General features: G+C 40.6%; 1 protein-coding gene across 1 annotated transcript in view; it reads right to left on the bottom strand.

Moving 5' to 3' along the window:
* Window positions 1-22,270, bottom strand: part of LOC134621405 (NACHT, LRR and PYD domains-containing protein 12-like) — a 109,979-nt gene that overhangs the window by 2,087 nt on the left and 85,622 nt on the right. Inside the window, exons 7-14 of the mRNA XM_063467885.1 lie at window positions 13,384-13,557; window positions 11,147-11,320; window positions 7,107-7,283; window positions 5,696-5,872; window positions 4,729-4,905; window positions 3,636-3,809; window positions 2,094-2,270; window positions 1,320-1,493 (exon numbers count right to left, since the gene is read on the bottom strand). Coding sequence (XP_063323955.1) covers window positions 1,320-1,493; window positions 2,094-2,270; window positions 3,636-3,809; window positions 4,729-4,905; window positions 5,696-5,872; window positions 7,107-7,283; window positions 11,147-11,320; window positions 13,384-13,557 — 1,404 coding nt within the window. The remainder of the gene's footprint in view (window positions 1-1,319; window positions 1,494-2,093; window positions 2,271-3,635; window positions 3,810-4,728; window positions 4,906-5,695; window positions 5,873-7,106; window positions 7,284-11,146; window positions 11,321-13,383; window positions 13,558-22,270) is intronic.

The raw sequence follows: 22,270 nt of genomic DNA on the forward strand, positions 1-22,270 counted from the left end.
GCTCCTCATCTTCTTGGATTGCCTTTATACCGATTTTATCCTTGAAAATGAGAGAGGTCTCATAGGGCCTCACCTACCCATTTATGTAATTGTGTGGGACAATGTCAATTTCCACCATAGCCCACTCATTAGGGGCTGGTTTTCAACGCGTCCAAGGATGGTCATTGGGTTCCTACCACCTTACTCTCTTTTCCTCAATCCGATAGAGGAGTTTTTCTCTGCTTGGAGGTGGAGAGTGTATGAGCATCAAGCTCAGGATCAGTTTCAAGAAATGAGCCAAACCAATGGAGAAAAACTGTAAACAAATATGTAAGACTGCTTTTTTCCATTTGCTAATATCTCTAAAATTGGAAATATCCTGTCTCAGAGTGATACTGAAAAGCTAGTTTATACATTTATTACTTCCAGACAGGACTACTGTAATTCATTATTATCAGGAAGTTCTAAACACTCCCTGAAAAGCCTTCGATTAATCCAAAATGCTGCAGCAAGAGTACTCACAGGGACCAGAAAGAGAGACATATTTCTCCTGTATTGGCTTCCCTTCATTGGCTTCCTGTTAAAACCAGAATTAAATTCAAATTAATGCTCCTCACATACAAGTTCTTAAATAATCAGGCCCCATCTTATCTTAATGACCTTGTAGTACCATATCACCCTATTAGAGCACTTCGCTCTCGCTCTGCAGGCCTACTTGTTGTTCCTAGAGTATTTAAAAGTAGAATGAGAGGGAGAGCCTTCAGTTTTCAGGCCCCTCTTCTGTGGAACCAGCTTCCAGTTTGGATTCGGGAGACAGACACTATCTCTACTTTTAAGAGTAGGCTTAAAACTTTCCTTTTTGCTAAATCATATAGTTAGGGCTGAACCAGGTAACCCTGAATCCTCCCTTAGTTATGCTGCAATAGACGTAGGCTGCTGGTGGATTCCTATGATGCGTTGATGATGTGTTAATAGACCTCTCTGCATTAAATCATATCTGTTATCAATCTCTGTCTCCCTTCCACAGCATGTCTTTATGTTTATCCTGTTTTCCTTCTCTCACTCCAACCGGTCACAGCAGATGGCCCCGCCCCTCCCTGAGTTTGGTTCTGCCAGAGGCTTCTTCCTGTTAAAAGGGAGTTTTTCCTTCCCACTCTCGCCAAGTGCTTGCTCATAGGGGGTCATATGATTGTTGGGTTTTTCTCTGTATCTATTATAATAGGATATACTGTGCAATATAAAGCACCTTGAGGCGACTGCTGTTGTGATTTGGCGCTGTATAAATAAAATTGAATTGAATTAAAAGTTCATCTCAGCACAACTAAAACATGGTGACTGACCCCAGAGTTTCAAGTCCACATCCTGGACTCTCCAGAAAACCACACAGCTGCTTCACTCCTGAATCCTGCAGGTTGTTCTCACTCAGGTCCAGCTCTCTTAGATGTGTGGGGTTGGACTTCAGTGCTGCTGCCAGATAATCACAGCTCGTCTCGGACAAACCACAGCTCCACAATCTGTATACAGAATGAAAGATGTACGTTTATTAGATAAAGTGTGTGCTCTTATTATGTTTAGCTTCTGTCCGATGTTTCTCACTACAAAACATGGAATATGCAAAGGAAGAGAGACGCGCATCAGTCTTAATGGACCTGTTTCCATACCTGCCACCACCATCCTACATGTTTGTACATAAGCTTATGAAATCCTGTCTGCTGTTAAAGTCTTTATTTATTACTCTACCTCTGCTACACTGTGACTGTGTTGGCGGAGGTGCCTGAGCCCACTTGACCTGCTACAGAAAGTCAGCTGTGGATTATTCATTGTTGTGTCTGATACTTAGACCTGTGAAGAAGAACACTACACAGTTAATCAGGCTCCCCTCTCTCTGAATTAGCAAAGGTTAGCGGGCCGTGTCATTGACTATCACTGTTTGAAATATGAACACTGTTCTGCTACAGTCAATAGACTAAACCAGAGAAGAAGAAAATAGACTTTACCATGAAGATCCTCCAGTGTATACTTCTGCCAGTATAATAGCCTTATGTCTGCAGTTTAGTATCAGCACAACTTTCACATCATATTCATCTCAGCACAACTAAAACATGGTGACTGACCTCAGAGTTTCAAGTCCACATGCTGGACTCTCCAGAAAACCACACAGATGCTTCACTCCTGAATCGTGCAGCTTGTCATTCTCACTCAGGTTCAGCTCTCTTAGATAGGAGGGGTTGGACTTGAGCGCTGCTGCCAGATAATCACAGCTGATCTCTGACAAACCACAGTTCCACAATCTGTATAAAGAATGAAATATGTAGGTTTATTAGACAAAGTGTGTGCTTAAAATCATTCAGTGTTTCATAATGTGTTCAGAGCTGAAGAAGGTTCAGAATGTAGAAGTTTAGTGAGCAGTCTTTCGAAGCCTTCACTGTCTGATAGTGATGTTTAAATGTTGGCTCAGAGCAGGAGTTTTATCGTTAGTTTGCTTTTCTTATTATTATGTTTAGCTTCTGCTTCACAGATATTCTCTGAGATATTCTCTCAAATGTTTCCCGCTGTTGGACAAACTTTCAGAGTTTTTTCATACAGGAGATCTCCTGTGGAGCCCATCTGTGCACTCACAGAACTACCAAACTCATCTCATACTAAGCACACACTTTGTAGGAATGATCAGTACTTTGACTGTTTCTCAAGTTAGCCATTTAGTATTTCCCCAGTCTAACTGTTAGTGGGTTTAGTCATTCTTGCTGCACTGTTTGTCGTTATTTAAGTGACTTGCTGAGAGCTCACACTGTTCCCTGTAGAAATGATGTCAGTCGGACTCATCACGTTTGGAGGCATGTTTGATGTTTGTACATCTTGAAACTCTCACTACAAAACATGGAATATGCAAAGGAATAGAGACGCGCCTCAGTCTTTATGGACCTGTTTCTGTACCTGCCACCATCATTCTACACATTTGTACATCAGCTTATGAAATCCTGTCTGCTGTTAAAGTGTTTATTTATTACTCTTCACTTGCTTCTCTGTCACTGTGTGGGTGGAGGTGCCTGAGACCCACCCACACAGACACAGCTCCTCTCTGGAGCTAAAGTTCTGTTTCACCTTCGCCTCTTTTCTTTATCCTTCATCTCTCTTTTCTATTCTTCTGTGGTCTGCAGCCACAGAGCCTCTTACAGTCGTTAGCAGACCAACACCTGAGCAGCTAGGATTACCCAGCATGCTGAGCAGCAGTCTTAGTTTTAAATGTGGAATAATTCTTGCTCCATACCTTTACTGTTTCACAGATTGCTGTGTGCCGTGACCTTTGACCAGATAAAGAGAGTCAGCTGTTGAGTATTCATTGTTGTGTCTGATACTTAGAACTTTGAAGAAGAACATTACACAGTTAATCAGGGTCCCCTCTCTGAATTAGGAAAGGTTAGCTAAATGGTTGGCACCCTGTGGAGGGCCACGGGCCATACGTTGAGTATCACTGTTTAAAATGTGAACAGTGTTCTTCTACGGTCAGTGGACTAAACCAGAAAAGAAGAAAACAGACTTTACCGTGAAGATCCTCAGTGTGGATCAGTATAATATCAGCCTTATATCTGCAGTTTACTGTCAGCACAACTTTTACATCATATTCATCTCAGCACAAATAAAACATGGTTACTGACTTTAGCGTTTTAAGTCCACATGCTGGGCCCTCCAGAAAACCACACAGCTGTTTCATTCCTGAATCCTGCATGTTGTTGTCACTCAGGTCCAGTTCTCTCAGATGGGAGGGGTTGGACTTCAGCGCAGCTGCCAGATATTCACAGCTCTTCTCTGACAAAACACAGGTCCTCAATCTGTATAAAGAATGAAAGATGGAGGTTTGTTAGACAAAGTGTGTGCTTGAAATCATTCATTTCATAGTTTCATAATCTGTTCAGAGCTGGAGAAATTTCACAATGTAGAAGTTTAGAAAATGGAAACTCCAAACAGCAGAGGCCAACAGGAAGAGGCTTCAAACAAACATAACAAATGAAAAAGAAATTTCACACTAAAGTTGTACATTTGTACAATCCAAAAAATGGAACAAGAAATATCAGAGTCCAAAAATATTACCAATTCAGGAGGCCATCAGTGGGACTGTGGTGAAGGCTCTACACTAAAGCTACACCTAAAGCTGAAGTATTCCTATTATTACGTTTAGCCTCTGCTTCACAGATATTCTCTGAGATATTCTCTGAATATTTCCGCTGTTGGACAAACTATCAGAGTTTCTTCATATAGGAGATGTCCTGAGGAGTTAATCTGTGCACACACAGAGCTACCAAACTCATCTCATACTGAGCACACACACTTTGTAGGAATCATTTAGCATTTCTCCAGTCTGAGTCACAGAGCGTCACTTGAAATCACAGAAGGTCATTGGTCAGCTGCAGTTATGGTGGTGGAGCAGTATTAATAATGATGCTGTAGACCAATAGGAACAGGGAATATCAGACTGTTAGTGGGTTTAGTCATTCCTGCTGCACTGTTTGTCCTTATTGACGTGACCTGCTGAGAACTCACACTGTTCTCTGTAGAAATGATTTCAGTCTGACTCATTACATGTTTGGAGGCATGTTCGATGTTTGCTCTTCTGGAAACTCTCACTATAAAACATGGAATATGTAAAGGAATGGAGCCACGCTTCAGTTGTTATGAACTTGGTTGCAGTCTATTGTCAGAAAAACTTTCACATCATATTCATCTCAGCACAACTAAAATATGGTGACTGACCTCAGAGTTTCAAGTCCACATCCTGGACACTCCAGAAAACCACACAGCTGCTTCACTCCTGAATCCTGCAGCTTGTCATTATCACTCAGGTCCAGCTCTTTCAGATGTGAGGGGTTGGACTTAAGCGCTGCTGCCAGATAATCACAGCTGATCTCTGACAAACCACAGCTGTCCAATCTGTATAAAGAATGAAAAATGTAAGTTTATTAGACAAAGTGTGTGCTTGAAATAATTTGTAGCATATGTATATCTATATCTATCTATATATATATCTATATCTATCTATCTATCTATCTATCTATCTATATATATATATATATATATATATATATATATATATACATACATATATATATACATATATATATATTGCAGCGGTCCCAGATCCAGCTGTACACACTGGAATATTCTCCCATGTTGCTTGTCTGTGTTTTATTGTGTTATGGTACGATGATATCTATACATTCCTGGATAATCCTTTTGTGTTACACATTTCACAGTTTTTTTCCTTTGCTATCTAGCCTGACATGTCTCCCCAATGTGATGTTTGTGTATTACATGTACGGTTGACAAGGTCTGTCATCTCGGTTGTGGGCAACTGCAACTGACATCATCTATCATCTTAATGTCACTGTTGACTCTATTCGGCAGAGCCAGGTCACTAAGACATGTGATCTGTCATGTCCAATCAGCTTTGGAGCGACACAGGACAGAGGCTTTCTGCAGCATGTGATCAAAGTAATCAGTGGTTTCCTTAATTACTGTGCTCCATTGAAAAGGGCTGCATGTGTGCGCAGACCATAGGTTGAGTATCACTGTTTGAAATGTGGACATTCTTCTACAACAGACTTTACCATGAACATCCTCAGTGTGGATCAGTATAATATCAGCCTTATGTCTGCAGTTTAGTGTCAGCACAATTTTTACGTCAAATTCATCTCAGCACAACTAAAACATGGTGGCTGACCTCAGAGTTTTAAGTCCACATGCTGGACTCTCCAGAAAACCACACAGCTGCTTCACTCCTGAATCCTCCAGCTTCTCGTTGTCACTCAGGTCCAGCTCTCTCAGATGGGAGGGGTTGGACTTCAGCGCTGCTGCCAGATAATCACAGCTCATCTCTGACAAACCACAGCTGTCCAATCTGTATAAAGAATAAAAGATGGAAGTTTATTAGACAAAGTGTGTGCTTGAAATCATTCAGAGTTTCATAATCTGTTCAGAGGTGAAGAAGGTTCAGAATGTAGAAGTTTAAAAAATGGAAACTCCAGACAGCTGAAGTCAACAGGAAGCAGCTTCAAAGAAACACAACAAAAGAAAAAACTCTGAATTTTTTACATTAAAGTCATACATTTATCATAAAAGCATAATGCTGTGTTTCCATATCTGGTGTCTGTGTTGCTTTGTGAGGATGGATCACTAATCTACTGCAGCTCCAGATAAACAAGCTGGACCTGAACCTGGGAGCTTCATACAGGGGAACGTGTGAGAAGTTTTTTGCAGACAAGTGTGGATTTAGAGTCTGGGACGAGCTCTCCATAGTCTTTGTGGAGATCTACATTCTGTATACTGCCTGTGAAAAGCTGGAGACATTTCTCCACCAAATCGACTGAGCAGCTGCTCGTGGTGGTGTTAGCTTCATGCACAGCTGTTTATTGTACTGGGAATGTTCTGCAGACGAGTGCAAGCAGTCACAACAAAGCTCAGTGTGGACAATGCTGTGCACGCTCCAATGCTGACTGGTTGGAAAGAGGGCGGGAACAGGGAAAAGAGTGACAGTAGCGTTCAGCACAAACATGGAGGATAAAAGAAGAGCATGAGAAACTCAGATGGAGGTTGCAGTGGACACTTTTCATTTTTGAATGCTCACTTTCACTTCATCTTTACCAACAACAGCACAAGCAAAGCAGTCCACTGACTGCATGGCTGTGACAGCACCCCCTAGTAAATGTAAACCACTACAACATGTAGACGGCCGTCTGGAGCTCGTTATCCTGTTTTTCACTCTGATTTGTTCTTTTGTGCTTGCTTTTAGAATAGTAGTCATTCTGATTGTTAAAAGAAGGCAATCAGCTATGATTAAATGCAGCTCCGAAAGCAGTGATGGTAATAACTACTGAAGCACAGTAGTTTCACAGATTGCTGTGTGCTGTGACCTTTGACCTGTGAGGGCCACGTGTGGGCCACAGGCCATACGTTCAGTATCACGTTTTAAAATGTGAAGATTGTTCTTCTACAGCCAATAGACTAAACCAGAGAAGAAAACACACTTTACCATGAACATCGTTAGTATAATATCAGCCTTGTGTCTGCAGTTTAGTGTCAGCACAACTTTCACATCATATTCATCTCAGCACAACTAAAACATGGTGACTGACTTCAGAGTTTCAAGTCCACATCCTGGACTCTCTAGAAAACCACACAGCTGCTTCACTCCTGAATCCTCCAGCTTGTCGTTGTCACTCAGGTCCAGCTCTCTTAGATGGGAGGGGTTGGACTTCAGCGCTGCAGCCAGATAATTACAACTCGTCTCTGAGAAACCACAGTCCTTCAATCTGTATAAAGAATCAGAGATGTAAGTTTGTTAGACAAAGTGTGAGCTTGAAATCATTCAGAGTTTCATAATCTGTTCAGAGCTGAGAAGGTTCAGAATGTAGAAGTTTAGAAAATGGAAACTCCGAACAGCTGAGGCCAACAGGAAGCAGCTTCAAACAAACACAACAAAAGAAAAAAAACTCTGAATTTTTCAAATTGAAATCGTATATTTATCATAAAAACGTGATAAAAAAAAAAACTTAAAGGTGAAGTTGAAAAGAAACTGACATATTAAAAGTTCAAAAACGCTTTTTTCCAGTCACATTATTAAAGAAGACAAACTACAAGCTCATTTTCATGTGCAGCTGGCTGTAAGACCAGTGCTCAGGGACCGTCTACAAAGTGCAACACTGAAATAACATCACACACAAATTTGCTTACAGCGCTTTCACACAATCATCTACTGTCATTATTTTCACTAAACTCTGTGGAGTCCTTTATTGGAAATTCAAATGTGATTCAAATGGTCAGACAAAAGAGGGTTATGAGGAAGATGATGAAATGTTGTGTATTAGAGTTATTGAATCATTTTCCTCATAAACCAAACAACACGATTCACAAACATGTTTTTACAAACTCAGTGTTGGACTTTGATCAGCAGGATAACCCTGATGTTTATGATGTCTAGGATGATCTCCTTAGTCTTCTCCACATTCAGGGACAGGTTGTTGTTGCTGCACCACTAAGCCAGATGGTTAACTTCACTCCTGTAGTAGGTCTCATCGTTGTCGCTGATGAGACCAACCACAGTTCTGTCATCTACAAACTTGATGAAGAGGTTGGAGCTGTGTCATGGTGTGCAGTCATGGGTCAGCAGAGGGAAGAGAAGAGGAATCAATAGGCATCCTTGGGGAGCCCCTATATTCAGTGTTCTTATGCTGGAGATGTTGCGGTCGACCCATACTGTCTGCTGTCTTCCTGTCAGGAAATCTAGCCACCAATTACACTGATCCCCAGCAGTTCCAGTTTATGAATGAGTTGCTGGGGAACGATTGTGTTAAATGCTGAAATGAAGTCTATGAACAGCATTCTAAAGTATAAGTCTGTAGTTTCCAGATGTGTGAGGGCTGCGTGAAGGGCAGTTGAAATTGCATCATCAGTCAAGCGGTTTGACTGGTATGCAAACTGAAATGGATCAAGGTTGGGGGGAGGAGATGTCTTGATTTGATGCATGACTACCCATTCAAAGCACTTCATAATGATTGAGGTGAGTGCAACCAGTAGTCAGTAAAGCAGGAGGGAGACAACTTCTTCGTTACAGGAATGATGGTGGAGGCTTTGACACGTGGGAACGACAGCCTGGCTCAGTGATGCATTAAATATGTCAGTGAAGACATCTGAGTTTCAATAGCTCAGTCCCTGAGGTGCTAGGGATGTTGCTAGCACCTGGGGCTTCATGTGTGATCCTGCCTACGCACTATCTGAGGATAGTGTCACCACCTGTTCATTGGGGGGGGGGGGGGGGGGGGGGGGGGTGGAAGTCTTCTGTGTGGGGGTGTAATTCTGTGCCTCAAAGCAAGCAAAGAATTATTTCAGCTCATTTGGTAAAGAGGTGGAACTGACGGTAGTCTGCGGTGCGGGCTTGTAATCTGTGTTGGTCTGTATCTCTTTCCACAGCCTGCATGTATCTCTGCTGTCACTAAAGCTTTGTGAAATCCTCCTTGAGTACTGCCTTTTTGCCTCTCTGATGCCACATGACAAGTTTGCCCTTGCTGTTCTTAGGCTCACCTCATCCCTGGCTCTGAAGGCCACATTTCTCAACCTCAGAAGCCTGTAGACCTCACTTGTGAGCCATGGTTTCTGATTGGCCCTGACAGTGATAGTCCTGGTCTCTGTAACGCCATCCATGCATTTTGAGATGTAGGCAATGACAGTTTCTGTATATTCCTAAGGTATGAGGTGTTGTCATGTGTGATGGCCTGTTTAAAGATCTGCCAATCTGTGGCCAAAAACAGTCTTGCAGTGCCTCTGAGGACCCTTCTGGGCATATACGTACCTGCTTACAAACTGGTGTGGTGAGTTTGACCAGGGGCCTGGCATTAACACAACAGTGATGTGATCAGAGGCAAGAAGGTTGGGGGGAGGGTGCTTTGTAATCTCCTCTCTGGGTGGTGAAAACATGTTGTTTCCTCATGTAGGAAACTTAATGTGTTCATGCAGTTTGGGAAACATAGCCTTTGGGTCTGCATGATTGAAATCACCTGCTAGGATGAGAAAAGAATCTGTGTGGGCCGTCTGCTGCTCACTGACATGCTGATACAATTCATTCAGTGCCTCACTTCTGTTGTTCTTATTGGAGAAGGGAGGGATGTAGACAGCAACAAACAGCATGGCTGAAAATTCCCTCTGGAGGTAAAACAGTCTGTACTTGATGATCATAAGCTCCAGCAGAGGTAAACAGTGTTTTCAAGCCACAACAACATCACTACACCAGGTATTGTAGATGTAAACACAGAGTCCTCCTCCGCTAGTCTTAGCTCTTTCGGCGAGAGATCGGTCTGCTCGAAAGCATATTAGCTGGTCAAGGGGGCCGAATACTTTTGCAATTGTAAGTCTACACGATCCAGCTTGTTGTCCACGGAGCGCACGGAGGACAGTACGATGGTGTGAACAGCAGGTTTTTGTGAATTAGCTGCTAGCTGACTCCAGGTGTATTCGCCATTACCCCTCTTCCGTTTCCTCTTGCACCAACTGAGACATTTCTACTGTGGACGAGATCTAGAAGAGGGGGTCACTGATGCTGCCTCCAAAGCAGTCTGCAGTTCCTTACTGTAACTCGTAGCTCTTGTTAGAGTTGATTATTTTAAGATTGGTATTTGTGCAAAGTCACATGACCATTGCTTGCATAAAATGTTTTTTTCCTTATTAGGTCGTAGCTTCTGTACATATATGAGATGCAAGTAGCCTCGTTGCAATAGTTTTCCATTGCACATTTAGAAACCACAAGGTTTTGTTCTTCGAAGGTGCAAGACTGCTCACTTCTGCTTTTTACATGCTTAGTGCACATGTTGATTCGTTAAAAGGTCATGCCCTATATGGAGCGACTGGAGATCTTGTGAAGGGTCACGCCATATGTGGTGTCAGGAAATGTCTCACACTCACACACACACTCACACACACACACACACACACACACACACACACAGAGAGACGTTGCGCACATATGCTTGCCTTGAATGTATGACTGTTTTCACCCAAATAAAAGGAGCCATAAGGGGATTGAGGTTTGGAGTTGAGTGAGCTTAGGTGAAGAGTTAATGACTCTCTCCAAGATCCTGGCCGGGCTTCCCTTGTGGCAAGTAAAAGATAAAAGCACAGTGGTTTTGCTTTGTTTACAAGGATCGGTCTCTGAGACAGCGAGGTTTGTGAGTTTAGACCTAACAGCTCTTTCACGTATGAAAAGTTTGTGGAATTTCTTCTGTTGATTTTAAACAGGCGCTCACAACTGTATGAGGTTTTTTGTGAAAAAGAACAAGAAAAACAGGAAAACAAAGACAGGAACACTCTTTTGCCAGGACAGAGAGCCCCTGCTGCTGCTCTCTGTCCTGCTGCCGCACCACTATTGGTTAGGAATGACAGCTGTGGATTAATCAGGGTCCCCTCTCTTTGAATTAGGAAAGGCCACTCAGCACCCTGTGGAGGGCCACGTGTGGGCCGCCAGCCATACGTTCAGTATCACTGTTTGAAAGGTGAAAATTATTATGCTACAGTCAATAGACTAAACCAGAGAAGAAGAAAACAGAGTTTTCCATGTCTGCAGTTTAGTGTCAGCACAACTTTCACATTATATTCATCTCAGCACAACTAGAACATGGTGACTGACCTCAGAGTTTCAAGTCCACATCCTGGACTCTCCAGAAAACCACACAGATGCTTCACTCCTGAATCCTGCAGGTTGTTGTAGCTCAGATCCAGCTCTCTCAGATGGGAGGGGTTGGACTTGAGCGCTGCTGCCAGATAATCACAGCTGACTTCTGACAAACCACAGCTCCACAAGCTGTGTAAAGAATGAAATATGTAGGTTTATTAGACAAAGTGTGAGCTTAAAATCATTCCGTGTTTCATAATCTGTTCAGAGCTGAAGAAGGTTCAGAATGTAGAAGCTTAGAAAATGCAAACTCCAAACAGCTGTAGCCAACAGGAAGCACCTTAAAAATAAAAACACACAATAACAAAAATAAATGTTCAAATTAAAGTCGTGCATTTCTAGAAAGAGTATTTTAAAGACAGAGTCGCTGATGATCATCTTCTGTTCAGTAAAAGTTTTCCACATGTGAGTGTTTATGATGCACAAAAGACTGAGTGCAAAGAAGGAACGAAGATGACAGAGAAATTGCACAAGAGCATCAACAACCCAGTGAAAAAATTTGCAGAAGGATTTTGGAACCTGTTGGATTAAATCACAAAACCAAGTGTTTATGAAGAAACATCATATTATTGTTCAATATGTCCCAGGATTCCTCTGGGATGTAGAAGTAGAAGTCAGAATATGATCCACTCACTTCTACATATAAACAGTAAATGGCCTGTATTTGTATTGTGCTTTACACTATATTCAGTCATCCACCCATTCACCCACACGTTCACACACTGGTGATGGCAAGCTACATCAACACATATTTAAACATGGTTGAGTTTATACAGCATCAGACTATCGTTGATCATCAGAAATCCTCGAGCTCAGCACCACAAAGATTTCCAGTTTGTTTACTGTTAATGCAACATGTACAGCAGGTCCTGAGAAACATTAGCAGTATGACAGCTGAGTGTCAGCCTCTTCTTCTCATTCATCACACTTTGTTTTTATTCATGTCCTCCTCACATTTACAGTTCAGTCACAGATGCACTCAAACACATGATCATGATTCATGCAGATTTGAGGAGCACTGTTAGCTGTTCTTTCTTTCATGGTTCAACTTGTTCACTGATCTACAGCTGACTGACACTCTGAGTCATTTCCTCATTCATAAAGTCAAAGCTCAGAGATCCCAGTTAAACACTGGTTTGCTAAACATTAAGCTTTTACGGCCAATCAGTCATCAATATATCAGGATGGGGACGGCAATGACGTCACAGATTAAGAATAAGAATAAGAATAATAGCTCAGAATAAGATCTACAATCTCCATCTTTGTAACTCTGAGACTCTTTGGATAGTGTTGATATCAGATTGGAAGATTCCTGCACTACAAACATTGACTGTGTTGCACAGTGATCAGTCATTGTTTGATTAGAATCAATCACACTGATCGATTCATCTGATCAAAGCTCAAGCTGCTCAATGATAAGCATAGACGTTATAATAAATGATGGATTTTGTATAAACTTTATTGAGTCTGTGACGATGACAGAGTGAACCACACTGATTCAAACTGTTCTTCCCTCCTGTTTTTATATCACGCAGACCTGACACGTCTTCATATTCCTGCTCCTCTGGCTTCACACAGAGTTTCTGCTATTTATTTACCCGTTGCCATGGTGAATCATAGTGTCGGACTCCATAACTCAGACTGAGCATGCTCAGAGCTGATTGACCTGGCTCTGATCAGCTCATCTGCAACAGGAAGGTACTTCCTGGAAAATAGCTTGTTATCTAATATGAGCTGATCATTATTATTATTATTATTATTAACAAATATTAATTAATAATTCTCCTCGCAGGCTTACTTGTGCTTCCTGGGATATTAAAAAGTAGAAGTTTAAAAGTGTTTCTAATTAAAAGCTTTGAAAATAAATGCTTGTGTGTTTTAACTGTTGCTGGAATCACTGTTAAAGTCAAAGCTGGAAATAATTCACAAGTAAACTTTATATTCACCAAAACGCAGTGTGATGTCATCAGGAAATGTGTGTGGGCCGCAGGCCATACATTGAGTATCACTGTTTGAAATGTGAAGATTGTTCTGCTACAGTCAATGGACTAAACCACAGAAGAAGAAAACAGTCTTTACCATGAAGATCTTCAGTGTGAATCGGTATAATATCAGTGTTATGTCTGCAGTTGCGTGTCAGCACAAGTTTCACATCATATTCATCTCAGCACAACTAAAACATGGTGACTGACCTCAGAGTTTTAAGTCCACATTCTGGACTCTCCAGAAAACCACACAGCTGCTTCACTCCTGAATCCTCCAGCTTGTTCACGCCCAGGTCCAGCTCTCTCAGATGGGAGGGGTTGGACTTCAGAGCTGCTGCCAGGGAATCACAGCTGATCTCTGACAAACCACAGAAACTCAATCTGTATAAAGAATGAAAGATGTAAGTTTATTAGACAAAGTGTGAGCTTGAAATCATTCAGTGTTTCATCATCTGTTCAGAGCTGAGAAGGTTCAGAATGTAGAAGTTTAGAAAATGGAAACTCCAAACAGCTGAAGCCAACAGGAAGCAGCTTCAAACAAACACAACAAGACAAAAAACTTTTACTTTTCTAACAAGAGTATTTTAAAGACAGCGTCACTGATGATCATCTTCTGTTCAGCAAAACTTTGGATGACCTTTCTGTCTTCATGTTCATAAATGATGCTGTAACTCTGGGACTGTCACCAGTATCGTTACATCCTTTTTTCCTGAATTTCCACAGCTCTTATAACAGCAGTGTACATTAACCTGCAGGCACACACTGCCTCTGCTTCAGCACTGTTTATGATGCACAAAGTGCAGCAACCAAAATGATACTGGCTTATTTGAATCATGTCTGTTTACAAAGACACTTTGAGGCTCTTATCAGTGTGTTTCCTGTCCTACTAGGAGTGATCAAACTCTCTTCTGGACCAGTAAGGGATGGTTTCCGCCCAAAGAAAGACCAGCGCTGTACTTCTTGTGCATTTATGGCAGGAACATCAGCGCTGTATCGCTGGAACAACACCACACGCCCAGCCACGCCCGCACCACAAGGCCAAAAAAAGGCGAGTGAGTCCGGCAGGGACTCCAAGACTGAGGACGAGAGACATCAGACTGAGTACCAGCTGAAGATGCTGCAGTGATTCGGGCAGCTCGTTCCAATCTGAGGCTGTACCGTGTGAACTACGTGGACCACAGTTTCTTCACCGACTTCAGCCAAATGAACATCTGGAGATCCAGCAGTGCAGGAGCGAGTGATGAGACATTTTATCATATTCACAGATTCTCTCATCAGCTGCTCTAATGTGAGCGCGCTGCTTGAATCTGCTTGAGCAGCAGTATATCGCCGGTGTTGTTCCTTTCTAATCAATGATATGGGACTGAGCCACAGGAGCTCTTTATCCTGTTCTTCACTCTCACTGGTTCTTTGTAAGTAAGTAAGTAAGTAAGTAAAATTTTATTTATATAGCACATTTCTAGATAGAAATCAGAAAGTGCTTTACAAGATATAACAGATTAAAAAGACATAATACAAACAAAGTTAGCAAAAAGCAATTTTAAAAAGATGTGTTTTTGACTACTTTTTTAAAAGTAATCAATGAATCAGCAGATCGTAAGTCCAGAGGAAGGGAATTCCACAGTCTGGCGGCCACAGTAGCAAAGGCTCTATCACCCCTAGTTTTCAGTCTCGTATTCTGGATGACAAGTAGGCCCTGACTACTCGACCTCAGAGACCTACTAGGGGCATAGGGCTGTAAGAGTTCAATTATATATGTGCTTGCTTTTAGAATAGTAGTCATTCTTATGGTTAAAAGAAGACAATCAGTTGTGACTAATGCTTAGGCCCTTTAATATGATCCAGCCCAGGCTGCTGAGGGAGAAGTTGGAGGACATGCAGGTGGATCAGCGAGTGCCTGACGAGCAGACCACAGTTTCTGAGACTGCAGAGCTGTGGTCAGAGAGCCTGAACAACAACATAGGAGCACTGCATGGAACTGCGCTGTCCCCTTTCCTCTTCACCATCTATACGGCCAACTTCAAGTACATCACAGAAACTTGTCTCCTCCAGAAATTCTCTGGTGATACGGCCATTATTGAAACCATGGAGATGGGACGACAAGAGGAGTACAGTGAACTGATTGGTCGCTTCATGGTGTGAGGAGAAACACCTGCAGCTGGTGGTGGACTTCAGCAGAAACAGATCCCGACCCTCCTCCGTCTGCATGGGTGGGAGTAATGTTGAAATAGTCACATCCTACAAATATCTGGGAGTTCAACTGAATCACAAGCTGTGCTACTTTCTATGAAGGCTCAAATTCATCAATGTATGCAGCAGGCTGCTCTTTGTTTTATCAGTCTGTTATTGAGAGCAACATCTTCTTTGCTGTGGCAGGAAGAAGGAACACGAGAAGCTGCAGAAGTATCAAGGGCTCAGAGAAGAGCTTGAGAATATGTGGAGGGAGAAGGTTCGCAAAGGCAAGTGAGGAATTAGTTTTAATATAATTAATATCTGTTTGGTGTGGAACAGTCTTTCAAACAGTGATCATATGAAAACAGACCTGCAGTACAAACGTATTTTGGAGCAGTGTGTGAATAAAAAGTCCCCCAGTTGTAAACAAAAACACTGATCACAACAAGCAGTGATGATGACGCTGGTACAGTTTAACTTAGAAATGAAGTCTGTTTACTCAAACTGAGAAAAGAGGTTGTAACTGAGATAATGCACTAAGATTGAGTGTATCATAAGATATGAAGTCCAAGCTTTACCTTTGAATTGGATACAATTATGGCAGCCATACCAGATAAAAGAAAAGAAACGGCATTCGACTCCAGATTAGTTTCAAACCAAGTCACGACTAAAACATCAGAAGTGCCGTGAAACAGAATTTGCCCCCTCCTAATTTCTTTTTGATCATTTGTTACATGTTGTGTTTGTGTGTGGGTAGTAATACTGACTCAAGCTTTCCAAAACTGTGGTTCAGGGCAATTAATTTTTCATATAGGGGCAAAAGTCCTCACGCTGATGTAAAAGACTCTTTGAAATTTATTGCAAATGCAGTTCTTGTTGCCATGTGTGACACACCCAATTATGTAAAGGCGCAGGGTAGGTTTGGTCAGCCTTTTTGCCCTTACAAAAGGAAATCATCACTTACAAACCTCTTTTTGGATTCAATCAGGGTCTCGTTCTCTATTATTACAATTTGTTTGATGATCTATAAAATGCAATTATGAGAAATATGCAAAAACAAATAGAAACCCTAACCCTTGGTAGATTAGTGTAGTACAGATTAATAACTGATGTGTATTTTATCAAAATTCACAGAGTACTTCACATCTGCCCTCTCTGATTGCTTGGAGACACTTTGCATATTTAATGAATATTTGAAAGTTTTACATTCATTATATGAATACAGTGGAAATGTTGTGTTATTGTCACCATGTTTTTTTAGGATCATAAATTCTTAAGTTCACAAAATTAGATTATTTTTTCACAGCTGAAAAACAATAACATTTATTCTCTATGGAAATCTGCATCCTCCACTCCAAAGGTCACAATCTGAAGATAAAATCTGGTTTTGTTTCCTGTGATTAAATCTGAGCATCAGTACAGTGTTGTCCTGATGGAGTCTGATTAACAGCAGCCAGTATGATCCAGGCTTTAGCTGCTGGGTCTCTGTGTGACCTCTCAGACTGTTTCACAGATCAGACACAAAGAGAATCAGAGCAGCTCTTTAAAGACAAACATGAACCCACTCAGGTCACACTTTCCCCACAGATATGAGCATCACTGTCCTCAAACAGCAAACGACTGAGTCTAATATTTTTACCTTTGTTGTTTCAGTGTTTTCTTTTTAACGAATCTTTGTAAAAATCTAAGGATGTTTCAGGTCAGATTTATCCAGGAAAACACAAACATCTAAAGGAGCTCATGACAGGTTTCTGACCTCGTTGGTCCAGGTTCAGCACTGAAGTCTGGAGGTCGTTCTTTGGACCCATCACTCCTCACAGACGGACAGCTGGCTCCTGCAGACTCTGCTCTGTCCTCCTCTTCCTCCATCATCATCTTCTTGTGGACTTCAATCAGTCTGAGAGATAAACCACAAACACTCAGTGGGTTCACATTAACAGAAGTAACTGAGTTACAGTCGCTGACCTCTGACCTGTCATGTAACCTAAAAACCAGGTCAGATGGTCCACATCGGGGATCAGAGAAACCTGGTCTTACCTGGAGAATATTATGAATGCAGTCAGATGCAGTCAGCTCTCTTCAAACTCCGACCTCGGTATGAAACTATATTAAAAGCTCTTTTATGGCCATGCAGACACTTTAGGATCACATGATGTTCACACATGATTTCTGTGACTGTCGTAGTTTAACATGTGAACTTCATACATGTAACATTCATGTTGGTGCAGATCTCAGCTCCACATCAGCTCTGCTGAATAGTCTAAAGTTTCTCTGACACAATGAATTCAAACAGTCTGAGGAAACAAGGATGAACTTAAACTTTATTGCTGGAGACGTATGAATCACATGTTTAATCCACATACTCATTCACAGTCTGTAGCTCAAACTCGTCTCTGCTGAATTGGAGAACTTTGTTTCTCTTACTGTGGGAAACTCTGAACTTTCTAAAGTTTATATTTCCTGATGTAGAAATGTGTTCTACTTTCTATGAAACAGATCATACAGACCTCCGGATATCAGGAAAAAACTAATAAAAATCATAAAGCTAGCTAGAGCTAAACAGGAGACTGATGATCATTAATGCCTTTTTTTATTGACAGATTTTTTGTCGAAGTGCTCAAAATCTTATCTTATTTCCCTCTGTCCTCTGTGTCTTTAGGAGCTCTTATCATTAGCTTAGCGTTAGCGCTCTGCAGGTCTCTCCTGTGTAAATATTAATCACAGTGACAGTAAAGGAGGTAAAGTAAACTGCAGCTTAGCTGTGACGTCATCACGTACGCTGCGTCCTCTGTGAACTCACACAGTACAAACTACAAGTGCACAAACACGAACGTAGCTCAGAGTGGCGGAGACACTCTGCCTCGTTGGTCCAGCTGTGAGTCCGTTACCGTGAACTATGGAGCGGCAGATTTGTGCTGTTTGTGCTGAACTAAGCTGCACACAGCTGATGTTAGCCAGGAAAACATTACACACTGACTTTAATGGAGAGACCGGAAATCAAACATGACCTGAACAAACAGTAAAGTTCCTAAAGACAAACTGTTAAAAGAGGAAACAAAGCAAACTTACAGTTTCTTCACACACCAACAACAAGCTCCACACCTGGACAATAAACACGGGCCGTTTATCAATGCCCAAGTACGCGAGTACGTACTCGCGTGCTCGGTGAGTACGTACTCGCCGAGAACGCACGGGAGTACGTACCCGCCGAGAACGCGAGCACGGACTCGTGGGCTGTTTCTCAATTCTCAAGTACGCGAGCACGGACTCGTGATTTGTACAGTCGGAACACCAGCGTACGTGATGATGTCACAGGCCCGGAGTTTTTACTGCCGTCCCCTCTTAATTTAACTGTGAGTAACATGTTATGAAGCTTAACTTTAATCACAGCCAAACCGGTTTACTCAGGAACAAATAAAACACTGAAATAAACCAAACATTAACATTTAGAAGTGATCTAAGTGACTTATATATCATTTTTAACCTCAGTAGTGAAACCTCTATTAATAAAAATAGTGTACATGTACATACGTGTATATACCTTAATAAAAACAAGCAGGTGAGATGTTAGAACGCTTTTGTTTCTATTGTAGTGGACACTCAATACTATAGACAGCTGCTGGAGTTTCTTTAACCTGAGTAGTGAGAGGACCGCGAGCGGGGGGGCGACGACGATGTGCCGGGAGCAGTGTTGCCAACTCCTCAGTAAGGAAAATCGCTATTGGTTGTCCTAAAAGTCGCTAGAAGTCGCTAAATGACGTCATCACCTAATTTGCATAATTGGTCATACTAATATAATTGTAACCTACGTTGTTGGAGACAGAAATAACATCGTGGAAGAGACAAAGTGAGTAAAAAACATCCTAAATGCATTTAGAGTTTATTTAGAACTACAAATTAAATTTCTTTTAGCAATTATTGTTTTTTTTAATTTCACAATTCCAACCCTGCTCCTTTATCCGGGCTTGGACCGGCAAAAGTGACCCGAAATAGGCACTCTGGTGGAGTTACTTTGTGTGTGTGTTTATAAGTAGTTTTAAACCTTGTGATCCACAAAACAGCATAAGAGTAAAAGAGTAAAAGAAGAACTGACTGCGTTACAGCACCAGCTGCTTGTTGAGAGTAAAAGCGATACGCGCTTTCACGTCTTTTTTTAGCGACTTTTCTTAGAAAAAAAGTCGCTAGGGGGTCTGAAAACTCGCTAAATATAGCGACAAAGTCGCTAAGTTGGCAACACTGGCCGGGAGTCCGCTGTTGAGTTTTAGACGAAATGCATTCTGGGATATATAGCTGTCCCAAGTCTACACCGATGCATGCTCGATAAAATGGGCGGATCGAGAACACATCCGGGACTTTTTCGCGTTCTCGGCGTGATTTTTTTTTTTTTTATTAAACCTTTATTGAAAGAGATTTTCCATATACAAAGCAAGTCAAGGAAACAGACCAGAATTGTAACAATTTACATTATAAAGATGGTGAAGCAAGTCACTATAACTTAACAGGGAGAGCAAAAAAAAATAAAAAATTAATTAATTAATTAAAAAAATAAAAATAAATATAAATTCAGGGTAGAGTAATAAGGAACATAGACCTTTTGACACAAGCAGGCAGATTAGAATAGCAAGTATTTTGTGATTTTAGAGTATAGTACAGCAGTTTTTTTATTCATAGTAGAAATAAGCTTAAGTGATTTAAAGTATTGACAAAAGTAATTCAAGAAGACGGTAAATATAGGAGAGGCATTCTTCCACTTACATACATGAATAAAAAACTTACATAGCACTATTACAAAATTGACAACATCTGAGATTTCAGAATCTAGATTGTCCATAAAGAAAAGAACATCCTTAGATGTGAAGGAAGGTATATTGGAAATCCTGAGTGAAACCCAACAGTGTATGTCAAACCAAAAAGCATTAACATACTGACAAGTGAAAAATAGATGCTCTAGTGTTTCTGGAACGGAAGAACAGAAAGCACAAAAGTCAGCCTCAAAATTAAACCTTTTATACAGGAATTCTCCTACTGGATAAATGCCAGATATGATCCTGAAGTGTGTATCTTTCATTTTAGGCGCAAGTGGGTATTTTAAGTAAAAAGAAAATGACTTTTCTTTCAACACGCTATCAGGGTCATGTCTTACATTGACATTATAGTTACAGAATACTATTTGCTTGAAGGTATTAGAGATTAACTTATTATTAAATTGTTTGTCCTTTATTGAGGTATTACCTATCGCCAGTGAAGGTAAGTATGTTCTTATTAGTGAATACTTTAAAGTATTTACGATAAGATTTAACAACGGTGTGGGTAGTGCTTTACAAACCTTGTTAAAATTATTAAATGAAACGTCTATTTTATATTTATCAATAAATTCTTCATAAGATAGCAGGTTTCCATTTTTATCAAGCAGATCAACAACATAACACACACCACAATTATACCAGTCTGATTTAAATAAGGATTTCTTATTGATGACTATAACCCTATTATTCCACAGCACAGAATTGTGAGGTGAATAATTGTGGGTGAAAATTAGTTTCCCAAAACTCAAAGCTTGCTTATAGAAACTAGACAACTTAAGAGGAATCTTAGATATTTCATAATCACATCTGAGCAAAAAATCTAACCCCCCGACCTTATTAAAGAGTTTGTTTGGAATATGGTACCACATAGAATGAGGATAGGAAATGCAGTCTTTAATCCATCTGAGCCTGAATGCAGCAATAATGGATTCAAAGTCTAAAGCTTTCAAGCCCCCATTTTCATAGTCTTTAACTAATTGGGATTTGCGTATATAATGTGTTTTATTCTTCCAAATAAAGCTAAATATAATAGAATTGGACAGTTTAATCGTTTTAGGAGATGTAGAAATTGAATAACAGGGATATATGAGTCTTGAGAGTCCTTCTGCTTTAGACAGTAAGATACGACCTAATATGGATAAATCACGAGTTAGCCAATGATTAAATATTTTTTTAACTGCATTTAGTCTGGGAGTTATGTTATTATTCTCTCGATCATTAGTATTTTTACTGATTATTAAACCGAGGTATTTTACCTCCTCTTTTACTGGAATATTGTTAATAATACTTTGGTTACAGCTGTGTACAGCTAAGATTTCACATTTTTGAAGATTTAGTGATAAGCCGGATGCTTTTGAAAATGAAAGGATTTTATTGATTGCAATAGAGACCATATTTGCATTCCTTAGAAATAAGGCAGTGTCATCAGCAAATTGACTAATTTTAAATTCTTTATCAAGAATGTTTATGCCTTCTAGATCTGAAGAGAGTTTGATATAAATGGCAAGCATTTCTGCTGCAATAATAAACAATAACGGGCTAATAGGGCATCCCTGCCGTATGCCACGATTAATTTTAAAACTATTAGAAAACCCTTGATTGAGTGCAATACTACTTGTTATATCTCTGTACAACATCTTCATTATACAAACAAATCTGGGACCAAAACCCACAGCCTCCAGAGCTTTAAATAAAAAATTATGCTCCAAAGAATCAAAAGCTTTAAAGAAATCAAGAAATAAAATGAGGCTATCATGAGGAATTAAATGATTGTAATCCAACATATCTAATACTAAACGGGAATGATGATGGATATGACGTCCTTTTATAAAGGCTGACTGTGTCTCATCTATTATTTGAGTTATTCCTGTTTTTAATCTGTTGGCATAGACATGAGCTAACAGTTTGTAATCACAGCAAAGAAGTGTGATAGGTCTCCAGTTATCTAGAAGGATAGAGTCCTTGTTAGGTTTAGGAAGTAAAGAAATTATTCCTCGTTTCATAGTTGGAGATAACATTTGATCATTTATACATTCGTTAAATACCTCTAGTAATAAGTCTCTAATATCACTCCAGAAATACCTGTAAAATTCAATCGTGATTCCGTCAGGACCTGG

This window comes from Pelmatolapia mariae, linkage group LG3_W (genome assembly GCF_036321145.2).
Source record: "Pelmatolapia mariae isolate MD_Pm_ZW linkage group LG3_W, Pm_UMD_F_2, whole genome shotgun sequence".
Lineage (NCBI taxonomy): Eukaryota > Metazoa > Chordata > Actinopteri > Cichliformes > Cichlidae > Pelmatolapia > Pelmatolapia mariae.